This window comes from Sturnira hondurensis, unplaced genomic scaffold, assembly GCF_014824575.4.
Source record: "Sturnira hondurensis isolate 20B ecotype Veracruz unplaced genomic scaffold, ASM1482457v3 Scaffold0001872, whole genome shotgun sequence".
Taxonomy (NCBI): domain Eukaryota; kingdom Metazoa; phylum Chordata; class Mammalia; order Chiroptera; family Phyllostomidae; genus Sturnira; species Sturnira hondurensis.
The window spans coordinates 20499735-20524905 of record NW_028074503.1 but is presented as its reverse complement, the minus strand read 5'-3'; the positions used below and the strand labels follow the sequence as shown (position 1 = coordinate 20524905).

General features: G+C 45.8%; 1 protein-coding gene across 5 annotated transcripts in view; it reads right to left on the bottom strand.

Annotated features, from left to right (window-relative positions):
* The window catches only part of SETBP1 (SET binding protein 1), a 348149-nt gene that overhangs the window by 83469 nt on the left and 239509 nt on the right, over nt 1–25171 (bottom strand). For 4 of the 5 annotated variants that reach the window (XM_037033621.1, XM_037033633.1, XM_037033624.1 and 1 more), the window contains exon 4: nt 15271–18730. In XM_037033621.1, coding sequence (XP_036889516.1) covers nt 15271–18730 — 3460 coding nt within the window. Of the gene's footprint in view, nt 1–35; nt 132–15270; nt 18731–25171 lie in introns of those variants that run through there. The other variant, XM_037033637.1, reaches the window with a different exon arrangement.

The following is a 25171-nucleotide window of genomic DNA, read 5'->3' as shown; positions in this document are numbered from 1 at the left end:
CTGAAGATTAGACATAACTGAGGGTTTCTTCTTCGTCTCTTTTATTAGCATGGGAATACAAACCTCCTATGTCAGAGCCTCAATTCTTCAGGTTTTTGGTACAATTTGCCCCATTCAGGAGTAACATTTAACTGAAGGAAATCAGAAAAAGTGTAGGGTATTTTTTCAACCGAAAGAATGTAAAGATATCGAGTTTAGCTTTCTAATTTAATTTCTGAACTTTCTTTTTTGTGTGTGTGAGAGAAAGAATTCTAGGGGATAGAAGAAAGCACACGTTTTTGTGATTACTAGAATTTTGGTGGCTGGTATTTTATTAAAGTGCCACAGAGCTGTACTATGAGGAAAAGTAAGCCTTCCGAGTGAGCCCCCCCCCCACCTCCTCCTGACCTCCGCTAAAGAGAAATGTCAGCAAGAAATGCAAGCAAGGAGTAATTTTCCTTCTCACATGGGATAAAACACAGATTCTGAGCTGTGAAAAGAAATTATGAGTGAGGGATATTTTGATTTACTGCATGCTCCGAGCCACCTCCTCCTAGCGTGCAAGCTATGCCTGAACTATAGATGGAGCTTTTCCTGGCTGGTCTGCTTGCCAGGGCACTCCCAAGAGCAAGTCCCTGCAACTCAGTCATTCAGGCAAGGATCGGATGAAAATCCGCTGCTGCCTACTTATAAACAGAGTGTTTGCTAAGCCATCTGGACATGTAACAGAACTGCAAGACGGTCTGGAACTACTTAAATGATCAAGGTAAATAATACAACCGCCATACCGGTCTGCAGAAGGCACAGTGACCTCCACGCCATTTCTTTGACCCCGAGAGTCCCCTCTTGCTGGGCGCGTGAGTCAAAACCTACCACTTGACATCAAAGCTGTCTGATAAGGACGTGCCCCACCCAGGCCGACCTGCTCTCCACCCCTCCACGGGGACTTGCTATTCAAGTCAAGAAGATCAGGCCCCACTGTTAATCTTTTTTCTCCCCAAATTTACTACATTTTGTTATTATTGTATTTGCATTTTTCTCTCCTGCATCAACTATTAGGCTGTAAACACTCTATGTAAATGGGAGCTCTATCTTTCTTGTTTATTCTTGTCTTCTCAGGAATTACAAATATATAAAATTTGTATATTAAAAAATATATATATATAAGAATGAATGGCCCTGGCCAGCATATCTCTGTTGGATGGAGTGTCACCCAACAGACTGAAAGAAAGGTTGTGGGTTCGATTCCTGGTCAGGGCACATGCCTAGGTTGCATGTCTGGTCCCTGGTCAGGCACACACAAGAGGCAACTGATTGATGTTTCTCTCTCACTTCAATGTTTTTTCCCTCTCTCTCTCCCCCTCCAATCCCTTCTCTCTAAAATAAATAGGTGTGTCATTGTGTGAGGATAAAAAAAAGAATACATGTAATATTTTTTTCAAAGAACATTACATATGTATTAGTATTTGTCCTCAAGCTGTTCCTTTCTATTCCTTATTTACCTAAATACAACCAATCCAGGGCACAGGTAAAGTGCCACCTCCATGAAGCATTCCAGACACTTCATCCTAAACATGAACTATCCTTTTTCTGAGTTCTTTCCCTTCCACATGAGCAATTTGTGGTTCCATAACTGACTTTTTTTTACTGCATTTTCAGAATTCTCCAGGAGGTAGACCTTTATCTACCAGAATACATGGAGAAACTTACAAAGAACATAGTCAGTCATGAGGAGAATGTTAGCATCTTCCTTTGCAAAGGGTACTTCGGGGAAAGAGCATGTGCAAACGTCAGCAGGTAGGGAAGGAGGTGAATCTGTGCTCAGGAAATACAGTAGGTCCCAGGTGCTAGAATACAAGGGTAGGGAGCGGGGAGATGAGCATCTAGGAGTCGGAGAGGTGAGGGAAAATGGGGAAGTCAGAGAGATCTGACCTCTGCAAGGGGTCACGTGGAGAACAGAACAAGAAAAGCAGGCGACCTCTAGAAGCAAAGACCAGCCCCTGGCTAATGGCCAGCAGTGCTAAAAGTGTAGGGAGCTGAACGGGTCAGAGATGTGAATGGACTTGGAAGTGGACTTTTCTCCAGAAGCCCCAGGAAGGAGCACAGCCCTGCCCACACCTTGGTTTCAGCGCGTTGAGACCCTAAGCAGAGGACCCAGTTGAGGTTCCTGGTCCTCTGACCTACAAAAACAACGAGGTACTATCTTTGTGTTCTTTCAAGCTGTTAGATTTGTGGTAAAGTTTTATAGCACCAATAGAAAGTAAATATAAATTAGATGATTTCTCTTATCACTGCATTTTTATGGCTGGCATCAGTAGATAGGTTGGTCTACAGCGGGTGCTACTGAACAGAGCTAACAAACTCTCCCTGTGACAGAACAAACGCCCAGGGACTGGAACTGCCACCCCTTTCAGGAGAACGTCCACGTCCTGCAGTCCTGCAGACGATGTGCAGTGACTTTGGGTTATCTCTGGGCACAACGCGTAGTTCTGGTTACTTACCCACTGTCTCTGTATAATCCTGACAACTGACATTTGTCATCAAATACAGTTGTGGTCCCGGTGATGCCTGCTTGTGTGTGTGTGTGTGTGTGTGTGTGTGTGGGTTCAGCGAAGGATTTAACTTCACCCCAGTAAGAGTGTAATTAGGAAGGAAAGCCTGCTGCTCCAAGAGGATTTCTATAGCAGTCTGCTGTTTTGTGTTTTCTGTGCTTGAATATATTATCCATAGTGGAGGTGAAAGGAAATGAACATTATTAACGACTACGTGCTAAGCAGTGTGCTGGATGCTCTTGTGTACATTCCACTTTTATTTGGCTCTCATAAAACTCCGCCAGGTAAGTATTAATAGCCTCATTTTTCAGATGAGGAAAAGAAGATCAAAGAGGCTAAGTTGCCCAAGGTCGCACAACTAGTAAGTGGGGGATTTAGTACCCACATCTAAGAGACTTTAACTACAGATCTTTTTTGTTGCCTACTAGGCTGCCTTAGAAGTTGCTGAATTATTCTTAAGCCAGTGCTTCTCAAAGCACATGCCAGGAACCCCTGGTGGTCTGTGAGGGTCAGCCTAATCAATCAGTCCCTCAGTAAGAGCCATGCTCAGCACCACCTTGATGTCACATAAACTACAAAAAGAAGAGGATACGATCCTGACAACCCACCCCCCCGCCAACCACACAACTCACATTTCATCAGAGAACTGTTACCTAAAATAAGAGTAAACAATACAGGCCATGTATAAACAACCACTGAAATGAAAGCGAGGCTATTCGAGTTATAGCAGGGAGGCAGGAGATGCCGGGATGGTTAAGAAGTAAGTAGTAAGATTTGGAAGCCAGATGAGAAAGAAAAGGATGTTCTGTGTGAAGGCGGCCGCGTGGGGACTGGAGGGTCAGATGAGGGTTAATTGTGGTATTTTCTGTGGGGTAAGGAGGAGATTTAGCAGAACTCACAGCAAGGGAATAAGCTGAAAATGATCAGGAAACAAGGGGAGACTGGGAGGGAAGATAATGGAGGGCCTTTTAAGTCAGAGAAAGTTTGGACTTGATGCAATTGGAATTGATATTTCTACTCTGACATCAATGATTCATTTACTTGTGGCTACCTTTCTAGGTGTTCCATGAAAAACTATTCTTCTTTTTCCATTTTAATAATTAATATATCTGTTTAGTTAGAGCCATAAGGGGGAGATGGATGTAATAGTAGAGTTTTGCTCTGGGTTGATTATAGCCAAAAGGATCATGAATTGTAGTGAAGAAATACAGAAGCATAGCTCCGGACCAAGAAAATCAGCCCATATGAATGGAGCATTTCTGGGGTCTGAGTGACTACCTGATGCAGATGGAGCGGACACGCTGTTTTGGGGGACTCAGTTGAGGGGGACATCACTTACAGCCCTTGCCAGTATCAGAAGATGGCACCCAGGAATGAGATTCTTCTTTCCAAGACAGAGCAGTCAAGCAGATTTTTTAATCACATAGTTAATATCAATTGGAACTAGAAAACTAATGGAGAAGAATTTGATGGGAAGAGCTATTTAAGCTGCTTTATTTGATAATGTTTTATTTGCAGCATCCATGAAGACTTAAGAAATCTCCTGAAAGTTCTTGTCTTCTCGTTTGCCTGGTGCCCTATGCAAATGCACAACTCAGAGCATACGTAGATATGAACTTTCTGATTGAGGAGGAAGGGGAGAAAAAAAAAAACAGGAGAGGTATTTTTGGCAATAAGAACTACTGGCTTTATAACTTCACCTTAGAAATATCCATAGGCATATGAGGAAGAAAATAAGCAAGTACAAGTAATCCATTGTGCCACAAACCTAAAATTAATAGCTGGCTCCTTCCCTTTAAATGCTCTTGGTATGAGTGACAGCAATACTGACCAATCAGAACAGCCACACGTTGACTTGTTGAGTGACTGTGTGTGAACATGCAAGTGTGCGTGTGTGAAATGGGAGTGCTATTTGTAACAGAGATGGTTGCATTTCCCACTGCAGGGTGGAGTTATGGATCTCAGGCTTTGGAAAACTTACTGTGCCCCTCCACCCCGCTCCCCGTCAGAATCTGATCTGAAGAGAAACACTCAACACTCAGCACCTCTTGGAGAAAATTTCTGGCGATCATCTTCGGCCACGACTAATTTGTCTCCTTCCTGGTTGCTATCCCGGCACTTGAATTCTTGTGGTGATCTTACATAGGACAGTCTGGAAATCTGGGTGGTTCTCATCCCCAAATGCTGCTGTGTGTATTTCAAAGATGCATTCCCCTGTCTGGGCAATGGCACAAAATGTAGAAGGAAAGGGTGTGGGGGTCAATTCTGGGAAGGTACTTGAGAGAAAATGGGAAAGACCAGGCAACCAAAGTGGTGGAGGGTAGCCAGGAGAAGAGAGAAGGATCCGTGATGGAGGGGAGCATGGGCTGGTTTTCTCTAGCTTCTCCTGGGCAGCAGGTGGAGGGGGGTAGAAAGAAAAGACACAGAGCGAACAGTTACCGTCCGTGGGGACCTGTGCTTTTACATGATCACAATGGCTATTCGGTGGGACTGTAAGGTGGCTTTATTTTTGTCTCACACAGGTTTTTCTAAATTATCCAAACTTCCTTCACTAATAGGCATTTTTTCTATGACCAAAAACCCCAATATGTGTTTTTGTTCTTTCGAATAACAGTATGTCCTGTGCTATGGTTGGTGAATCCATTTTTATTATTGTTAGGGCCTCAAGTAGAAAAATAGTATCTAGAGTAAGATACTATTTTGCTCTCTTGTAGGAGAGGTCCTGACACAGAATTTTAGGACCGTGCTCCTTCTAGTGAAGGGTGACAAGTGTCCCTCACATGTTTATAGCTTTAACATTGTCCAGTACTATGCCTTATACATAGTAGGCACTTCATTGGCAGGTGATACTTTTTAAGTGTATAATTAGAATAAATAAATTAAGTAAATACATGTAACTAACAGTACAGAAACCATATCCTAGACGAGAAACCTCTTTGTCCTACTGGTCTTACTTGAGATATAAGACAGGAGAAACTGGTCCAGAACCTTAGTCCTTTCAGCCCACATCCCAATTCCTGGTGGATGTTCAAAAGCAGAGGACGTCTCTTCAACAATTTACCAACCTTTCGCGATGGAGCCACCGTTTCTTTAATGCCCCACTCCATTGTTATTTTTCAGCTTGCAGCACTCTCAACAGACAAGGTTTTGCATGTTTACTAGTAGGCGTGTACAATGCTTCAAATTGTGTAAAATTTTCTTTAAAAAATAGCAAGGTGTTAAATATTAGTTTTAGGGTTTTGTGATTTAGTGAATAGGAACATTCTTGTTCTTCCTGTGTGTTTCCTTTGTGATTTTCAGGATACCAGGCTTCACACAGGGTCTCTGTTCCCAAGGCGAGAAGAATGTCCACATAGAAACAGCCTGGGATTGGCAGACCCTGGCTCCTAAGAGCTCCCTTTTACATAAGAAAACGAAACTTAGCACAGACCAAATTGTCCATTAGCTAGTGCCTTATTCTGGGCTCCACTATGTAACCCACTGGCAAGGGTTCTTCAGGGATAGTTCATGAGCCAAGTCATCCTCTTGACCTTGTCAAAGACTTCAGAAATCTAATAGAAACAAGGTGCTGAGCAAAGTCGGAAAACCTGGGCTCCCGCATCTTCTCTGTGCGAAGCTGGTTCAGTGACTTTGGACCAAGATGTGAACCCTCTGGGTTTTGACTTCCTTGCCAGTCAAGCGGGAGAGCAACGCCTATCTGCAAACATCAGTGGGTCTGAAGATCAAATGAAAATAAGGAAAGGTGCTTTGAAACACACAGCGCCCTGTTCAGATGCAAGGGACGCCTGGGATGTAGCCTCGGGGAAAGCTCTTTATCTCTCTCTGCCCTCAGATCCTCCATCAACCAGGGGAGCCCATCTCCTCCCCAGTCTCCCAACCCCTCCACTGGAGGGTGCAAACCCACACACAGCCAATGCAGCTCTTGGGGCTTCACCTGCTCACTTTCCTCTGGAGATTGCAATCGCCCGCTCTTAATGCCTCCTTCTTTATTCAACTTGTTCTGATACCTTCTGTAATTAGGCAAACACCAATACTACCAACCTGTTTTTATAACGTGCAATTTATTATCCTGAAATTTATTTTATGGGTCCTTTTTCCTGTAGAATAGGATTTTGGTTTTAGTCATTAGTGTGTAGACTCTCATTATTCTCTCTAATTGCTTTTTATCTATGTATAATTTCTTGTCTCTTGATAGCTTTACAAGGTCTTGGAGGACAGGCATGTTTTCTGATACTTCATCATTTCAGCCAGCACCTAACACCAGGCTCTACGCCCTCGACACCCAGTACCCTTCAGCATCAATGTGTCCTCCCTTCTCTGGGGTGCAGCTCTCATCCCCTGCATGGCAGCTACACCTCTAAACTCCATGTCCACTCAACTGCTCCCTTCTATCTAGCCAGCCGCCTTCCTATACGTCTGCATACACCCATCTGCACCCATCTCCTGCCATACTTACTCACTACACAGTCAACTATCTGTGGCTGAGTTCCAGGACTTTGTCTTCGGAACACTATTATCTTTTCTGATCCTGGCTCCCTCTGGCTGGCATTGCTGGGCATGAGTTAGCATGGGTTAAACTTGGTCTGCATTTATTCTCTGGCTGTTCTGTGTATGTTTAACACGGTCTCTTTCTGGTATAGTATAAGGGAGTTATACTATAGTATAAGGTCAGGAGCCCTTTCCTGCTTTCCCTTTTCTTCTAGACTCTCTAGTTGTCTCTGGAACAGAGTTATATGTTACATAACTAAAGAGCTCTCAATCAATCTTGAGCATGCTAAATTCTTTATGAACTGCCATATTTGTCTTATTTCACAAAACAGTAAAGACCTCTGAAAGACCAACAACTGGGTTTTAGTTTACACGGCCTTGCACCTAGCAAACACTCAATAAACGATCCATTTACTAGAACTTGTGATAATCCGGGCTGGTCCCCCAAACACTCCCATCAGCACAGCCTGCGCCCAGGGCACTACAGACAGAGACGAGTGCTCAGCAGCTTTCACACAGTCAGCGCCAGGATCAAAAATGAAGTGCCTGTCAGTTGGTGAGGCATAAAGGGGACTTGGTCTGGATTCTCTTTTTTCTTTTTAAATTCTGTAGCTTTTACATTTTTCTATACGTGGCCCTTCAAGGGGAGGCAGGATTCTGGCGCTGTGCTTACGCGCCCAGAAGTGGGGTTCTTAGACTTAAGAACTGCTGAGAGTGAGTGTGTCACTTCCTACCAAGGGCTGACTACCCAAGCCAAGTCTCCTTAGAAGCTGGAGCACCACTACAACCACAGCCAACTTTCGCTTTCTGCACACAGAGCCCCCATTTCTCATCTCTCACTTGCTCCTTAACTCTTTGCTGCCTGGATTTGGCCCACAGCCCAGTGCACTTTAACCACATGTGGTGCCGAACACATAGTCTTTAACTTTTCTGTTGTCCTCAGAGCCGCCAATATGTTCATACAGAGTCTCATCTTCCACGGACTCTCTCCAACTTCTGGCCCTACCAGCCACCCCATTCTTCTCAAATTCATTCTTTTTTGACTCCTTGGTGCTCTTCCAGAATTTCTGTTGTTCCTTCTCTGCATCTTCCCTGACCCTCTCTTATTCTGACTTTCTCTTTAGGGTGGGCCACGGGGTCCTCCCTCATTCCCTCTTGACTTCATTCCCTGTAATTCTCTCCTTCGATAAATTTCTGGCTTTACGCTCTGCACAATGTTGCCAGTTGCTGCCTTAACAACTCATCTCCTCATACACCAACCAGAGTCTCTCTTTGATTTCTGTAATTCTGTTCATCTGTCCCCACTCTTCCAGGTGCCCAGAGCAAACATACTGGAACCATCTTTGACTTTAGTTAGAGAGGGAAACAGATGAATCAAGAATGACTCTTCAGTATTTTTTGCTGGAGAACCTGAGTAGATAATGATACCTTTATGATGTTTATAATCTAGGGGGTGGAGTGAGGGAGGAAGGGCAGAGTAGTGGGTATAATCCAAACAAGAAATGGATAATTACAATAGTGTATGAAGATCACAAGATGGAGTAATTTTGCCCAACCTGATTAGGGGAAAGGCGTGGTCAGGAAAAAAAGAGAAAGTATAATTTTGTCATTTCATGACCTTGGCCTGGTTAAAAAATGGCTTCCTACTGTCTACTTAATTAAGCACAAGACCCAAAATGTGGGAGGAAAACTGTCTAAGTCATGACCATAATATTCTTTTCCAACTTTATCCACCACAACCCCCACCCCCACTTTAGATCCTAACCTGAAAAGAACTAGACTGGACACCTTTTCCCAAATGCTTCTTGGGTATTTATTTCCACTGAAATACCTTTGTCTACATGACTTCCTTTCTATGTTGTGTTTGCCCCCACCCTCCACCATCTCAGCTCTCCAAAAGCTCCTTCCACCCTTCAAGACCCATCTCGAATGCTGACTACTATAAAGAGACATTTCCTGGTCCCTCCACCCCACCTTCACTGAAAACATGGAGGTGGCTCACCCTCGTGTAGAAGGCCCTGGCCCTTTCTCTGCAACTTTCTGTTGAGCCTTATGGTCTGCCATATAATATTTCAGTTGCATCTCTTTCCCTCCCCTGAGTTGTAGAGGAGAACCTTCTGGATTGTACATTTTGAAGGGCAAAAACATTGTTACTGATCCTTTAGTACCTCCCCCAGAGCTACGCCAAGCCATTGCATACACTAGATACTCACTTTAAAATTTTTCTCTCGTCTTTGTCGCTTCCCCTTGAATTCAGCCAATCTTCATTAAGTGCCACTACACAGGCACAGCTCACAATCCTAGCGGGTACTCAGCCCCATCACTTTTTTTTTATAGAGTGCAGATATGGTTTCCTGGAGGACCCTTCCAAAGGCGACAGCATCCTTATCTCTTCCCAGTGACAGGCCAGTCTTTGGAAGGCATGCTTTCCTGATTTCTCTAGCCAAGAAAAGCTCCATGCTGTAGCAAAGCCAAGCCTGTCAAAATTGTGACTTCTCTGCATCCACACCTGAATCTCCATAATTCTCCAAAGCCACAGAGGTATAAATAAAAACTTCCAACAGGACAGGGGAGCGTTTGCCAACTGTGAGAAGATAAATGGCCCAGGGACTTCATGCTCCAAAGGCAGAATGGCTGGATTTCTTATTTCAGTGCAGCAAAAGAGATGCTGTGAGGCTAAGATTTTTTTGTTTTCACTGCCAGAAAGTTATGGGTCATGACATTTAATTTGATTAATTCCTGGTTTCCAAAAGGAAACCTTAGGAGGAACCTTGGGAGGCTCAATAAAATAAGTATGTGCAATTGTTAAGACAGGAAAGGAAAAAAAAAATGACTTCCATCAGAGCCCACATAGATTGTTTCCAGTCCCGAACATGAGTCCCCAGAGGTAGCCTGGAAACCAAATTATTGTCAAAGAGATGCTTACCTTTTACAATAGCTCTCAGCAAAAGAAAACATATAGCTTAACATCTTTCCCACAACTCACTTTTCTGTTTTCTCCCTCTTTTATTGTGTCTCCTTCCTCCTTTCCCTTTCCCTCTCCCAAATGCTATGCTTCCTTGCCTTCCCAGTCTGAGCTCTTCTACCAGTTAGACGTGTGTCCCTGAATGCCTCACTTGTCCCTGAGCCTCAGTATGCTAACCAGCAAAGTGAGGTGTTTAGACTACATTAAGGATCTTTTACTTCCAAGTCTAAATATAAATGCAAGCTTGTTCTAGCTGTGCCCATACAGTTGGTCATTTTAGGGCTCTAACCTGTTTGTTTCTAAGGTGATGACTGGCCTCAGCCCACACAAGGAGCGAGCTCGTTCATTGGTGGGAGTCAAGTATGAGAAGTTTTTCTGAAAGGTGAGATCAAACGGCTAAGTGAAGTGGCTGGAGCCCAAAATAAATGGACTGAATCACACAGATTAATACCCGGCCCAGAGGGATGTGTTCTGAAACATCATTAAACAGCTAATTAGTTGGCCAACATGGCCAGTAACTTGGGCACTTTCTCCCTACCTGCCCCATCTGAATGTGTGTGTGTGTGTGTGTGTGTGTGTGTGTGTGTATTGAAATTCCTTTTTGGAACTCTGAGACTTTTAGACTCCTGGACTGTCAGGTCTGGTCAGAACCTTTACTGTCATAATCTCACTTGAGAATAGTGAGAGTCAAAAAGATGAGGTCTTTCAGCTCGTCCGTGCAGGAACCAAAACTCGGGCAGGCACCCATAACCCCACTGAACCACACGGCAGCCACTGGCTAATTAACCTTTCACTTCCTCCCACAGGATGGCCTACAATTCCACTTGGATTAACGTTGAACAGTCTACACTTCATCAGCTTTCCGTTTTTACCCTTTCTTTTTTCCTGGTCTTAACTTTCTCCTCCCATAAGTCCTCTTATTCCCTCTATTCCATTTTTAGAAGACTCTCTTCACACGTGTTTTTCTTGTATAGTTTTCATGGCATTTCATCCATGTGGTTAATTCCCTCATCTGGATGATTGCTTGGAGGAGGTTTTATATTAGTTTTGGCTTGGGCATTCATTTCCTGCTGGTGAGTGACAACAGAGGCTGCCTCCCCAAATGCCCCACCATGCTGATAAGAGGAGCTGGCAAAGGGCAAGACAGAAGCCACCAGGAGACGTGGAGTCGGCCAGGCTCAAGGGAATCCAGTTACCTTGCGACAGGATTCTGATGTCTGGGAGGTGAGCCTAGGATCAGTTCTCAGCACCCACTCATCACGAGGAAAGTACTTGATCACGGGGAACTCGGGATGGCTACCTGAATACTAATGAAACCTAAAAGAATTCTTCTCACTGCTTGCCCAACATCTGATGGAAGCCTGGACAGCAGCAGTCAAGGAGTCTGAAGTTCCTGACATAAACTGAGGTCAAAGCGTGCAAAGATCGTTTCTAAGTGGTCTCAACCAAAAAAAGCATCGCTCACACCAGAGACCTCTTCCACCACCTTATGATAGCTGGGCTTTGAGAGAACATTCGGACTATGTCTTGTCAATGTTGGACAGGTTTGCTCCTCTGGGAATCTGCTGCATGTCAGCATATGCAAGCTAGTGATGCCTGGTGGGAGGGAGGTGCAAACAAGGGCTGATAAGACTTCTTCCGACTCCGAGAGTTCTGCCTTCCCATGACTGATCCGTTCTTTGGCCCCAGGCAAGCATTTTTATAAATGGAGATTTAGCAGATGGTATACATTTAGAAAACAGGTCACAAGAGCCACTGCCTTCTAAAACCAAAAGAGGAGAAGGTGTAAAAGGCAGAAACAAGGAGCCTGTGTGACTTCTGAGCTCTAGGTGTGCTGTATGGGGGCAAACACGAGAAAGCATCCCTCTGCTGGGGCAGGGGGACGGAGAATGGATGACGTTCTGAGCATGAAAGAGAAAAAGCGGCGTGCAACTGTTGCTACTGTGAAATGGGGTCTCTATGTCCTTTCTCCGTAATGGTAACGACGGGCATTTATGCAGTGCCTTTCATCAGTTCTGACCGCAGAGAGTGCTCCAAGTCCTCTTTTGATGCAGCTCCTAAATCTGGTCCTCAATAGGCTAAAGGATGACATCTATACTTATGTCATATATATTTAGAGAAGACTAGCTCATGTGAAATAGGACCTTGAGATGCTACCAAAATGAATCTGGAATAGAGAAGGAGAAATTGGAGGGAGGGAGAAGTGGTGGGAGGGGCAGATGTATATTTCCATTCATGACCAGTATCCTCCAGCCAAAGAGCACCTTGACCCTGATAGAGTCTCAGAGATCTGAATGCCTCGGGCAACCTGAGTCTCATCCTACCTGCCTCACATCTTTCAGGGACAACTGGCACTGTCTGGAGTATATTACATTGAGGACAACACTCTTCAGGGAATCTTGACAAACTCTGACATTAGGCTCCTCGTGTTGCCAAAGACACGTTTCCACAGATGCTTCAGGGGTCCAGAAATAGGCGGGGGCAATTGGGATCCAGGCAAGGAGAGGCCAAGGTGGGAAGGAAGAGAAATGATAAGGAATCCGACTTGTGCCAGTTAAGGTATTCAACAATATGTGTAGGTAGGTACAACAGTCGTAACTCATACAGACACAGAAGCCGCCAAGAACTGTGACTGATTAAAATGGTGAGGGAAGATGAACTCACCTAACACGGAGATGGGCACAAAGCAGTGACAACTGGATTTTAGTACGGACAGAGGTGCGAGCTCCGTCCACGTAGGTGTTTCCAGGCTAATACTTGACAAGGTCAGGCCATAAGGAATCCTTCAATCTTTGGGGGATGAATAAAGGGATGTATTTTTGTCTTAATCATTCTCTTCTGCACCCATCACATGATAGCTGCACGAATGCCTTAGGGGAAGGCTTGTAAACAGAGGATGGATGGGGGTCTGAGAAGAAGGGTAGTGGTGGGATATAGAAGCAACACTCTGCGGACAAAAACCTGTGTTCTAGACTTGGCCTGAACTAGATGAGTGACATGGTATTGAGCTGCAACACAGGGTACAAACCCCTGGGTTTAGACTCAAAAGTGACAGTTTTCTGAACCTGGCCAGGTCACCTTACCTCTGAGCCTCAGTGTCTCAGTTTATAAAATTAGAATGCGAACACCTCTCTTCTAAAACTGCAAGAAGGGTGTGATGGAGATGTATGTAAAATGGCTTTAAGGACTAAAACATATTAGATGAAAGAGGCGTGGCTCAACCCCTCGAGTTACAGATTGGCAGGCAGTGCGCATAAGGAGTGAAGTGCCATGCTTAAGGGCATCCGGGGACTGACAACCAAGCTGGGACCAGTGCCTGAAGCTTAGGCTGAACCCAGCTTTCTTTCGTGATAGGGTCATGATGCCTACTCATCGGATGAAAGACAAATAAGACAGGGGGCTGGGAGGAAGAATTTTAAAGTATGATCCCTGTGTGAATGCAAACACAAGGAATAGTGTCCAGCTAGAGAAGGCACCCTCAGAGACACACACACAGTGATTGAGAAATTTCCACCAGCACCCAGAAATATGGTTCAACCACAAAAAACATCCCAGGGAGACTGCTGAGAAACCTAGTGAGCAACAATAGCTGGTTTTAGCTTTTGAGAGCTTGCTCCTCAAATCTGTTATGTTAGGGTTTTTGCTTGTAGGTTCTCAGCAATAAGACACCATTATCTTAGCTAAACAAGTCAAGAAAATAACAAGAAAGAAAGAAAGAAAAAGGGAAAAAAGAACACCCTCTGCCCATGGCTAGTTTTAATCCTGAGTCAATTCTATCGGTTTGAAGGAGAAAGCAATAGTATTTCTCGTGGGAAAGCTTGATCGAGCAACTTCTTCCCAAGTGGACTTGACTTGGGCTTTGCACAGAAAAACCACGCACCTCCAACGAAGCCTGATGATGAGAAATGGGAAACCCAGATGAGAACATCCACTTTGGGCAGACACAAAGCACAGGCCATTTATCATCTGAGCAAATGAAGGGGACAGGACTGCTAATTGGTCTCTTCATTAACCAAGGAGAACATCTACCACAGCAACTCACAAGCTAGTGGCAATTTGGGATGATCTTTAAGTGGCTTCTAACTCATAATCATATTTCTTCCTGAAATCTGTCGGCTTAGAGAATGTCTCTAATTCCTCACGAATCGTCTGCCCCCGCCTTCACTAATTATAAGCTCTCCGGGAAGGGAAAGGACAATTATGGGGTACACATAATAAACAGAGGTGAGACACTACAACCAAACCCTCAACAGGGGTGATTAGCCCTTCAAAACCAACCTTTAGCTGGGGGCTTTGCACTATTTTGGGGGCAAGGGGGACATGAGAAATCCTTTCAGCTCCTGCAGCTCCCAGGGGAGGAGTTGCCTAGTAAAAAATTACCGCTGTGTTTTACAGGAGTCTTGTCTCCAAGATATGTGAAGGGGACAAAGGGATGCTTATGCAGACCTGTGATGCTTCCACAGCAAGGAAAGATTGTATGGGTGGCCAGATTAGCAAGGAGATTCTGCCAACAGCTGATAAGGAGCGAACTCTGGAATTTAGAGATTAGTGGGCAGGTTCCATTCCTAGGAGACATACCAAGACATGCAGCAGAAAGGTCCCCTTGAGGGCAGAGGGCTTGCAGCATCTTTCAGCAAAGCTCCCTCCCTCTCCTGCAGCAAAATGACAGGGCTTCACCGTGGGCACCTGCCCAAGGCAGCTTATCAAATGCCCAGGAACAAAGAGAAGACAATATAGCCTGGGCCTAGGGCTCCCTTATCAGGTAGACTTCAGGACTCACTGATCATCAGCTTCCAATGGCTCAGCTGCAGAATTCTCAACCTAGGATGTGTGACCTCTAGAGAATGCAAGTCGGATACACCAGACAGACATTCACATCCAGCCGTGACATTCTTGGGATCTTGTTCATATTCTTAGTGAGTATTAGAGGCTTTACCCAACTAGAAAACTGCACCATCCAATCAGAGGAGAATGTAAGAAGAGAACCTTTAATAAAAAGCATGGAGGTAGTGTGAATGGTTGTAGTCTGGGTAGCCCCTGGGGCTGCCTCTGGGTCCACAGTTTTCAGGAAATGGCTCCAAGAGAGAGCGAAGAGTAAAGACAGTAAATCCCAAGTAAACAATGTATAAAATGTGCGTGGACTCAAATGTGCAAGAATGTTCATGTGGTTCCTACCTCTTTGCAAACCACTGCAAGCAATGTGTCCAAGATGGTGGACCTCAAAATAGCCAACCCTGGCAGTTTAGTAACAAGATAGTCCCAGGTTGAAGAAAAACTTGGCCTTACCTGGAGATAGGGAGGACTCATAAGAACTTCTCTCCTTGCGGTTCATCTTGAAGGCTTGGATGTCCTTTTCCCTGTACGTCCCAAAGCCTTCATAGCTCCTTCTTTTACTCCCACTCAAGTCACTGTCCCACTTGTCATTTGAAGGGTTCATGTCACTGAACACGTCCAGGCTCTCTGGTCTTGTGCTGCCCCCGTCTCCAACACTGCCAGAGTACCTCTTTGTGCATGAGTCCACAGGCTCACCGCTCAAGTCACCTTTGTCCTTGGCCTGCGTCCAATGCTGGGCATCAGAAAGGGACAGCGTAGACAGGGTGTCTACCTCGAAGTTGTTCTTAGAAGCTCTGTGGCTGGCTTCACTGTGCTGGTGCTTCTGCTTCTCCTTATGCTTGTTCTTCTCGCCCAACAGTGGGAGCTCTTTGTCTGCGCTACTCAGCCGCTCACTCAGGATGTGGCTGGAGAAGCCTGTGGCTTTGCCTGCAAAGAGACCACTCAGGTTGTCGTGGGTCCCCAGGATCCGGTCTTCCTTGTGCTTATGCTTGTGTTTATGTTTCCTCTTGTGGAGCCGACCGCTGGACAGGCTGGCACCGCCGACCTTGGGAGGATTCAGGGATGGCTGCATGTCACCAAGGCCCATGCCCACAGGTCCCTGCAGGTGTACGCCATGCTTTGCTTTATGCTTCGCTGTACCGGACATCTTCACGTGGGAGCTCGTGTGGAACTGAGGTGGCGGCACTGTTGGCCTCATGAATGGGGAAGCTGCTCCGAGCGTGTGCGACAGGTACAAAGGAGCTGGGTACTGACTGTAATAACCAAGGTTCATCATAGGCATTGATGTGTAAGGCATTCCATAGGGTGCATAGTAACTTCCACTGGGAATAGGGTAGCTGAACCCTTGTAAAAAAGGCACCTTTGTCATGGTGTCATTGGTTTTTGCAGGCCTACCACGCTTCTTCTTTGACTTCAAGTCTGAAGTCCTACGAAGATAGAGCAACGGGTCATACTGGATATATGGCACCGGGTAATAGTGATCAAAATTAACCCGAAAAATGCTGGGATACGGATTCTCGTGGTAAAAGGTGTAACTCCGGTGGGAGATCCTGAACACCTGGAATTTGGTGATGAGCTCTTCCAAGTCTGCCAGAAACTGGAGATCATCCCGGGTTTGCAGGCTTTTCCGTTTCCTCTTGTGCTTTGGCTTCTTGAGGCTTTCGTGGGCCAGGAAGTTGTCCACAATGAGATGCTTCTGCCGGTGGCCATGCCGGTTCTTTGTGCTGGTGTCGGATGGGATGGCCTCCGGGTTGTCCAGGGAGCAGAAATCAAAAGAGTACCTCCGTCGGGATTCTGAACTCTTCTCCGCCTGGTCAGACGTGCTGTTGTTGTCTGTCCCAATGCCACTGTCGCTTGGGATCGTCTCCTCACTGTGGGACTCGCTCACAGGGGACAGCGTTATCTCCTTGAGTGACCCGATCTCGCAAAGGTGCGAAGGTGAGTTGGCCATCAGCCTGGGTGGAGACAGCTTCCAGGTTCCGCTATGTATTCCCTTTTGGGTTTTGGTTGGAAGAGCACTGATGGGCTGGAGATTTGGCATAGTTTTCAACTCTGAAAAACTGGTTTCAGTGCTGGCGGGGCTCAGGTTGCCATTCGACCCACCTAACTGCGTGGAAAGTGGGTGCATAGTTGCTGGTGAAGACGCCACAAGTGACTGAAAGTTGGAAGGCACGGCTGGAACATCCGGCTGGCTAGAAACAGGCCTTGGGTGCTTGATGGCTGTTTTGGGTTCCTCGGAAGGGGGTGGCAGCTCCGCTCTTGGCTTCCTGCCCCTCTTCTTGCCAATGTAGATGGTTCCCCTCTTGCTGACATTAATCTGCTTGCCCAGTTTGCTCTCAATCGCTGCTGCCCCAGGGCTGGTCTCTGGGGGAGCTTTAGCCTTCAGAGCAATGTTGCTGGAGCAGGACAAGATCTGGTTCAAGATATTTTTCCTCTTGAGTGTTTTCATCTTATTGATAGTTTTGATGGTCTTCTTATCCAACACCCCAAGCTTTCCAACTTTTTTGTGAAACTTCATCTCGCTCATGGGTTTGTCCTCTCCTGGCACGAGTTGGGCCAACTTAGCTAAACTGCGTCGTCTCTTTCTTTTTTTGGTGCCAGGAAACTCCCGGCTGATGGGGCTGACCGGACTGGTGGAAGTCCCCTCATGAATCGTCTCAACCGTGAGCAAAGGCTGCTTCTTTGGTCGTCCCCGCTTCTTTTTGACCGGTGTGATCACAGTAAGACTGTCTGTGTTGGTGTACAGAGGGCTGGATGGAGTGATGGGATACGCAGACGGCGGCTCCACCATCAGTTTGTCGGACGCGGCCATGACCGCCTCCCGAAGCATACTGGTGGGTTTGGGTTTGCTGCAAGTCCACCTCCGTTTTGCAGCAAATTTTGGATGTTGGATTTCTGGCAGCTTTCTGGATGGAGAGTGATCTGTGCATGTTGGAGGCGTCATGACCATGGCTGGCTTCCGCTGCTTAGGCAGGCCTCCTGGGACAACTTTCTCGGTGTTTCCACCAGTTTCAAGGCCAATGGAAGGGGACTCATTCTCTATCATTTTACCCAACTTTGGGACACGGGGATCTTTCTTATTTCCCTCGGGGTTGGAAAGTATCCTATTAACTACTTCACTGCTCATAGTGATTCCAGAAGCCAGGGCTTTCTCTGGCAAGATCTTTTCCACCACTGCTTTGATGGACTGTCTCTTTTTCCTTTTATGGCTGGTTGGATCTAGACAGGGTGCCTTGATAGGGATAGTAATCCGCACGTGACTGGGGTCATTTTCAGGATTACCAACGGAACTCACACTCTGCCTGGCTGGCGATGCCTCTTGGGCATGATCTGCAGAGTAGCCTTCCCTTTTCCCTTCGGTATTGTCAAATGCTTTCTGGGCATTCTTGACCCAGTCCAGGTCTGGGTTTGGTATGGTTTGACTTATCACATCTTTTTTACTGGACTTTTTCTTGCTGCTTATAGTGGGTGGTTCTGGGGGCTCCTTTGCTCCTCCCCCATCTTGATCCACCAAGGGCTGAAGCCCATTGCACTCAGCAGAGCTGCTGGGTGGGCCTGGCGAGCTGTGGTTGCTCGGGGATGGAACCACACCTCCCAAGAGCAGGTCTTTGCTACTGTTGGACAGCTGACTCCACGTGCTCCCTGCACTGCCTTTCTTACCCTGGGCCTTTGCAAAGGAAGCCACGGGCTCAAGAGCTGGGATCTTGCTGGTGCTTGCAGTTTCTCTGCCAGATTCTGGACTGATGAAGCAATTCTGAGTGGCAGGCCCACTGTCAGAGTTGGTGGACCAGTCCATGTGGTTCTGGCTGCTGCTTTTTTGCTGGTGCTTTGGTTTTAAGGTGTCACCGGTGAAGTCTTGTGGGAGGGCTGGGTCATAATGGAGAGCTGAGTGTTTCTGTGGCCGCTCGTAAGCCTAAAGGTGAGCAGGGTGGAGAGGGAGAGAGAGAGAAACAAAGATGAGCATATTGGAGCTGTTCAAGATATAAAGTAAAAAGGCTTAATGATATGAAAGTTGGAAACAGCTACCTTTACTTGCAGAATGCCTTAGGGAGGGTTTCTCAGTTGCAGTAGTAAAAATACGGTGCACTGTTTTTAAACATGAATGTGGATGCCTTAATCATGTCTTCCCCTCTCCTCGCCAAATAACAGAAACTTACCTATCTTAGTCAAATGCAATCCGAGAACACAAACCGTTTAGAGAGAGGAGATGACCTAAATGTTATTTAGCTCAATGTGTGCATTTTGCAAATGCAGCTGAAACCTCAACAACAGGGTGTCCTGCCCGAGGTGGCAGCGTCCAGGAGAGAATCTGAGCTGCTGACTTCCCGTGTTCTTTTTTCCAGCTCAAGCTGCCTCTTCTACCCATCCTGGCCTCTCCTCCAGGCTGCCTCTGATTGCAATCCATGTCTGTTTGTACTTTATCCTGAATCTCAACATCTCTGTACTCCAACAAGTGGCTCATTAGGAACCACTGTGGCAAGGCAAAGCAGCACAAATGGAGGAATTCAGGTGGCATTTTGAAAACCGCATGGGGGAAGTGGGCCGAAGGCATGGATCAAAAATGGAAGAGCCTTCAAGCCTTTGCCGGATCCAGGAGTGGGGCTGCGTCTGGGAGTTAGTCCTCTAAGGCGTCCTTAAGCCCGCATTAGGCAGTGACTGCTCTCTTGAGGAAACTCTTGGATACTTGCAAAAGGAACCTTGAGTCTCCTGGACAAATGTGCCAGAAAAAAATCATTATCATTCAAGATCACACCTCTGAACTTGTCAGCCGTGTTTTCCCCTACATTGATTCTAAATGAATGTCTTCAGACTCTGGCACCTTCCTTAGGGAAGGCACAACCTGTGCTAGGGGCAAAGCATAACCAGCGTCTATAAAATCACGAAGGGAATGGATAGTGAACATATCATTTTGAAATATTAAAATTGTTTTTAATAGAGACACTGCATTGTTCCAGATAGATTTCAAGCCACACTACCAGTACAAAAAAGCATCCCTCAAGCATCCCCAAAAAAGCTTATCATAAGTCTTTTTTAAAAAGATTTTATTTATTTATCTTTAGAGGGGACAGGAAGGAGAGAGGGAGAGAATATCAATGTATGGTTGCTTCTTGTGGGTCCCCTGGTGGGAACGGGCCTGCAACCCAGGCATGCGCCCTGACTGGGAATCGAACCATGATACTCTGGTTCGCAGACCCGTGCTCAATCCACTGAGCTATACCAGCCAGGGCCCTAAGTCTGTTTTTATGCATAGAGTAGTAAACTTACAGCATGCATTACCCTAAGCTTTGTTAAGGAAGTGAAATGTTAATAAATTACAGAAAGCTATGGAAAATATCCTCACTGAGAAGTATATGATGATTGGCATTGTGAATTTAGGAAGCTTTAACCTGTAATATGCATCTGCCTATGTATCCATCCATCCATCCATCCATCCATCCATCATCTATCTATATCTATTTGCCATTGATGCTTTAGAATTTATGCTTTAATTGAAAATACTTCTTACAGTCTCTGTTAAGAGTCAAAGCGCAGATGTCAGGAAGCATTATAGGTAAAATTCAATGGAGTAAAATAACCAGAGTTTCCTCCAGACTAGTTCCTGGAATCCCTAGGCTTATTTTCTGCCCCCTGGTTTTATGAAATCCTGTTTATACTTCCAACACTGGACTCTATTTCTTAAGTAGCATGAGAGAGTTTCCCCAGGCTGTCTTTCAGTGCCCAGAGAAGATTAAGAAAAAAATTGATTGAACCTTTTCTTCATCATGTAGTTAAGAGTGGATGCACCAACACACGTCAACATCCGCAGAAGGAATCCTGCCCCTTGACTTTGTTTACTAGGAGGTATCACTGCTGTGGATGTAGGCTGCTCTCCCATTTTTTTTTTTTGAAAAAAAAAATCTTATTCGTGGCATAAAATATTAAATGCACTTACTTAATATGCATCGGGGCTTTGTTAACTCCTGACAGATGCTTTGGATTTGGTTGGCCCCGTGGGCAGACTCGCAGGATGACAGCCTACAAGAGGACCGAAAGTTTCCCGGCCCTAAGGGCCGCAACAGAGTTGATTACTTTCACTAGAACCTTCTCTGAGAGTGAGTGGTGGCACTTATTAAAAATTGTAGTGGGACAAAAGGTATCAGTTATTGCTTTGGGCCTGGGCAACATGGGACTTGGAGTCACTTTCCTTCTCCCCTTCCTCGGCCTCCTGCCACCAACCCTTCTGTTTTTGAGATCAGGACCCTGAAGTCCCCAAGGGGGCTTCACAGTGGTGCTGGGACCTCAGTCACTGACTCCGACCATGTTTTCTCTGTTGCCTCATCTTCTTATTCTTGGTGTTTATCAGAGTCCTTAATGAACTCTTTCTTTATGTTCTCAGCTGAATCCTAGGAGCCCCCCTACCTTTTAGAAACATTCCTATTATACATTTTTATAATAAAACCACGGATATCATCTTGGGCATACTTACCACAGTTTTCCTTTTACATTTGATTTGTGGACTAACTAAGTTCACAACTTTCTCCCTTTCTGTCCTATACGTACACCATCACAGAGGCAGCAAGCACAGTGCCCGGCAAATAGTAGGCACTCAATAAATATTTACTGAATAAACAAAGGAACATACATTTTACTATGGGTATTTTCATTTGGTCAACAATGAGATTAATGACCTGTGTATTGCAACATGTTGTCTGCAAACATAATCACCCCTCCAGCCTAATTTCTTATGCCATTCCTTCTGCATGAACTGTCAACCCTCATAAAAGCCGTGACACACACCGCAATGCTTATATGTGCCATTTATTTGTGTACTTTTCTCTCTCCCTCTCATAGACTATAAGTACCTTGAGATCAGAGACTCTCTCATTTCTCTTTTTATCCCCAGTGCCTACTACAAAGAAAACCACCCCGAAAGTTTTCAATAAATGTTTGCCGAATGAATAAACAAAATAATGATTGAGCTGGCTACCACCATGACCGAATATATGGCTGCACACGAAAGACAATAAACCGCCCATCAATTGTTTGGTAATAGCTCACAGTGAAGCTGGACCGCTGAAATATATTAGGTGTTGAACAACAACAAAAAAACCTCTCTCAAATTCTTAAGGACTACAGGTACTTGCAAGGTAACTCCCATTCAGTACAATTTCCACTGTTAATCCTTCCCCCCCTCCTGTCAATTGTTTCACTTTGCAATGAGCTCTGCCTTTGGGGAAGACCCCAGGACTGTCAGGAGGGTGGGTTGCACTCTGGCAGCTGAAAGGTGGGGCCTGCTCACTTACACCCAGGGCAGACCAGCTGAAAGTAATGCAGTTAAGCGTGCCTGGCTCCCCGTGCTTCCATCTGGACCCTGCCTGATCCCATTGTTCCATCCTATCAGCCGCAATTTGCCCTGCTGGGAGAGCCAGGCAATCAAAGGGCAGGATGGACAAAAGGGAAGCCCAACAAAGGATCAGGAGTAATGGGGGGAAATTGTGCTTTCAACCCTACGCTCAGGACGAGCTGAAGTGACGACGGGGCAAGGAGGACGGAGAAGGGGGCTTTCTTCCAGCAGCGGCTGATGGCTGTGTCCTGCTGCATTTCAGGAAATCCCATTTCTTCATCTGTCAGCCATGACATATTATACACACAATGGTGAGGCTGTCAGTTCCAATACGTCCTTCGCTGAGAATTGAGCACTTACTCCATTGAGACAGACACAGACATGGCAACCAGGCCCCTGGCTGAAGGCGGGGGGCAAGCGGGAGAAGCACAGGTTCTCTCTCCCTCCCTGTTCCAGCAGTCTGGGGATATGATTCCCCTTGGGGGTCTTTGACTGGGGGCTTTAGTAACCCACACAGCACAGGTCTCCATGTCCCCTTCAGACGACAAATTTTTCTGGGGGGTAACACCTGTATCTTTTAAGGCCTTTATACCACCCTCGGCCCTCACAGGGCCATCTCCTGAAATGGTTCACAAGTAACAGAAGACGTGATGATATTGTACATTGGGCCAGTTACTTTTGTGGAAAACTCTTAACACCAACTAAGCATGTCTCTTGGCTGCTCCCCCACCACTATGAATGGACTGTGTGTGGAGCTCACAGTCATTGTGAAGGTGTGGCTTGCTTTCATAGGAACCGTGCTTTCCATGCATGTTGAGCCCAGGGCAGATACTCAGCAGTAAAACACCATTCTGACCACACCGGACGGCTTTCTCTCCTAGAGGACGTGTCTGCAGAAGCAAGTCTTTTGGTAACGTGAGGCATTCTTTTGTGGAGCGGATAACTATCTCCTCCCCCCGAACTAATGTGTAAATAATATACATCTAAATTTTGCACAAGTCAGATGTCTTTTTAGAAAGCTCTTTATTTTCTTTTACATTTTAAAAAGAGCATTATCTCACTGCATAAAAACTTGAAGACCCACACAAGCAGGGAGAAAACGAGTCACTCAGCCTCAGCTTGGGCTTATCTGAAAAGCAAGGTTTGTCTCGGGGAGAGGAGATAGCGATTTGAGGCTCAGAAAAATCACATCGCTCATCAGAAATTAAGCATGACTTCGTGGGAGATAAACCACTCTTCTGGGTTAGCTGTGTTCATGCTGCTTTCTGCTGACTTCGATAATTTACATTTACTGTTTGTGAGGCGTTTTGCTTTACATGGGCCGGAAAATATGTCTGGCTATGAGGAAAGAAGGGAGCTTTATTTATTCATCTGGCATTGGATGCTTCTCTTAGATGTGGTCCTGGATCCCTGTACCCTAAGGTACTGGTTATTGATGCCGATTCCCAGGCCCCACGGCAGATCCATTAGTTCGCAATCTCCCAGGGTGGGGCCAAGGAATGTGTATTTTTATATGCTCCTCAGATAATTCTGACGTACAATCAAGTTTTAAAAAGCAGTGATCGAATGTTTCAACGCAATACTTCCTCTAAGGTGGGGCTCTTTTGCGGTTGCCATGGCATGTGCAGCCCATTTTGGTGGTAAATATGCAGAGCAAACCACCACAGGCCTGTTACGATGTGCAGTTTGGCACTCTTGAGCATTCCTGCTTTGCTCTCCGAACTCTCTGTAATTTAAATAGTAAGAACCTCTCGCACGGCCCCCTGTTTAGGTGTGCCAAGCATACTGCATGGTGAGGTGGACAGAAGAGTCATGATATGGATGGATGGGAATACTGTCCTCTCAGAAAGGACTAGGCATGTGGCATCCATGACCTCCAACCCCGAGATTTCATCACCCCGTCTCACCCAGGCTAAGCCCCAGACCTCCGGGGAATCCCGACATTCCATCCCTGACGCTTAAAGCAAGTGCTCAAGCCTGAGCAAGAGCTAAGTGTGGGAGACAAGGAAGGCAACCACAAAGTGTCTGATTAAAGGTTCTCAGCCCTGGCTGTGCATTAGAATCACCCAGGAAGCTTCATAAAGCACTCTGTACCTGGGATCTGACCCAGACCAATTAAACCAAAATTCGAGAGGTGGGGCCTGAACAGCAGTTCTTTTTTCAAAGCTCTCACTTATCCCAATGAGCAGACAGAGTTGAGAACCACTGGATTATGTTAAAGACAGGGGTCTGGGTAAGGGACTAGAGAGGCTCTGATATTATCAAGAGATGTTCCAGCTCAGTGGTTTTCAAACATGTTCCACAGAGTCCCGGGATTTTCTAAAGACCTTTCTGAACTGTAGCCAATGGACTGGGCAACAGGGAAGCTCCAGACCATTGTTTTAACCCCAAAAGGAACACAGTGGCCTTGCAAAAGATTCCATTTAACAGAAGGGAGGTGGGGAGGGATGCTTCTGGCACTTAAGAAATGATTTTGAAACTTACGTTAGGCTCATGAATAGGAGGAATGCACATGCCAGCCGTCACTGAACTTGACCCCAAACATCTTTCAGCCCAGTTTCATCCCTGCCTTTGCTAATGGTCGGTGTGGAGGCGTGCTACCAATACCCTCTTTGAGCCACCGCTGTATGATCCTGATTCGACTGTTTGTGTCCCTCCAAAATCCATATGTTGAAATCCTAAACGCTAATGTGACGGTTTTAGAAAGTGGGGTCTTTGGGAGCACAGTGTGATTAGGTCACGAGGATGAACTTCCACGGATGGGATTAATGCTCATCTAATAAGAGACATCAAAGTGCTCTCTCGTCCTTCATCACTGAAGACACAGGGAAGATGGCCATCTGTGAAGTGGGAAGCAGGCCCTCACCATACATGAGATCTGCTGGCACCTTGATCTTAGACTTCTCAGCCTCTGGAACTCTGAGGAATAAATTTCTGCTTTTAAAAAATATTTTATTTATTTCTCTTTAGAGGGGAAGGGAAGGAGAGAGGGAGAGAAATATCAATGTATGGTTGCCTCTTGTGTGTCCC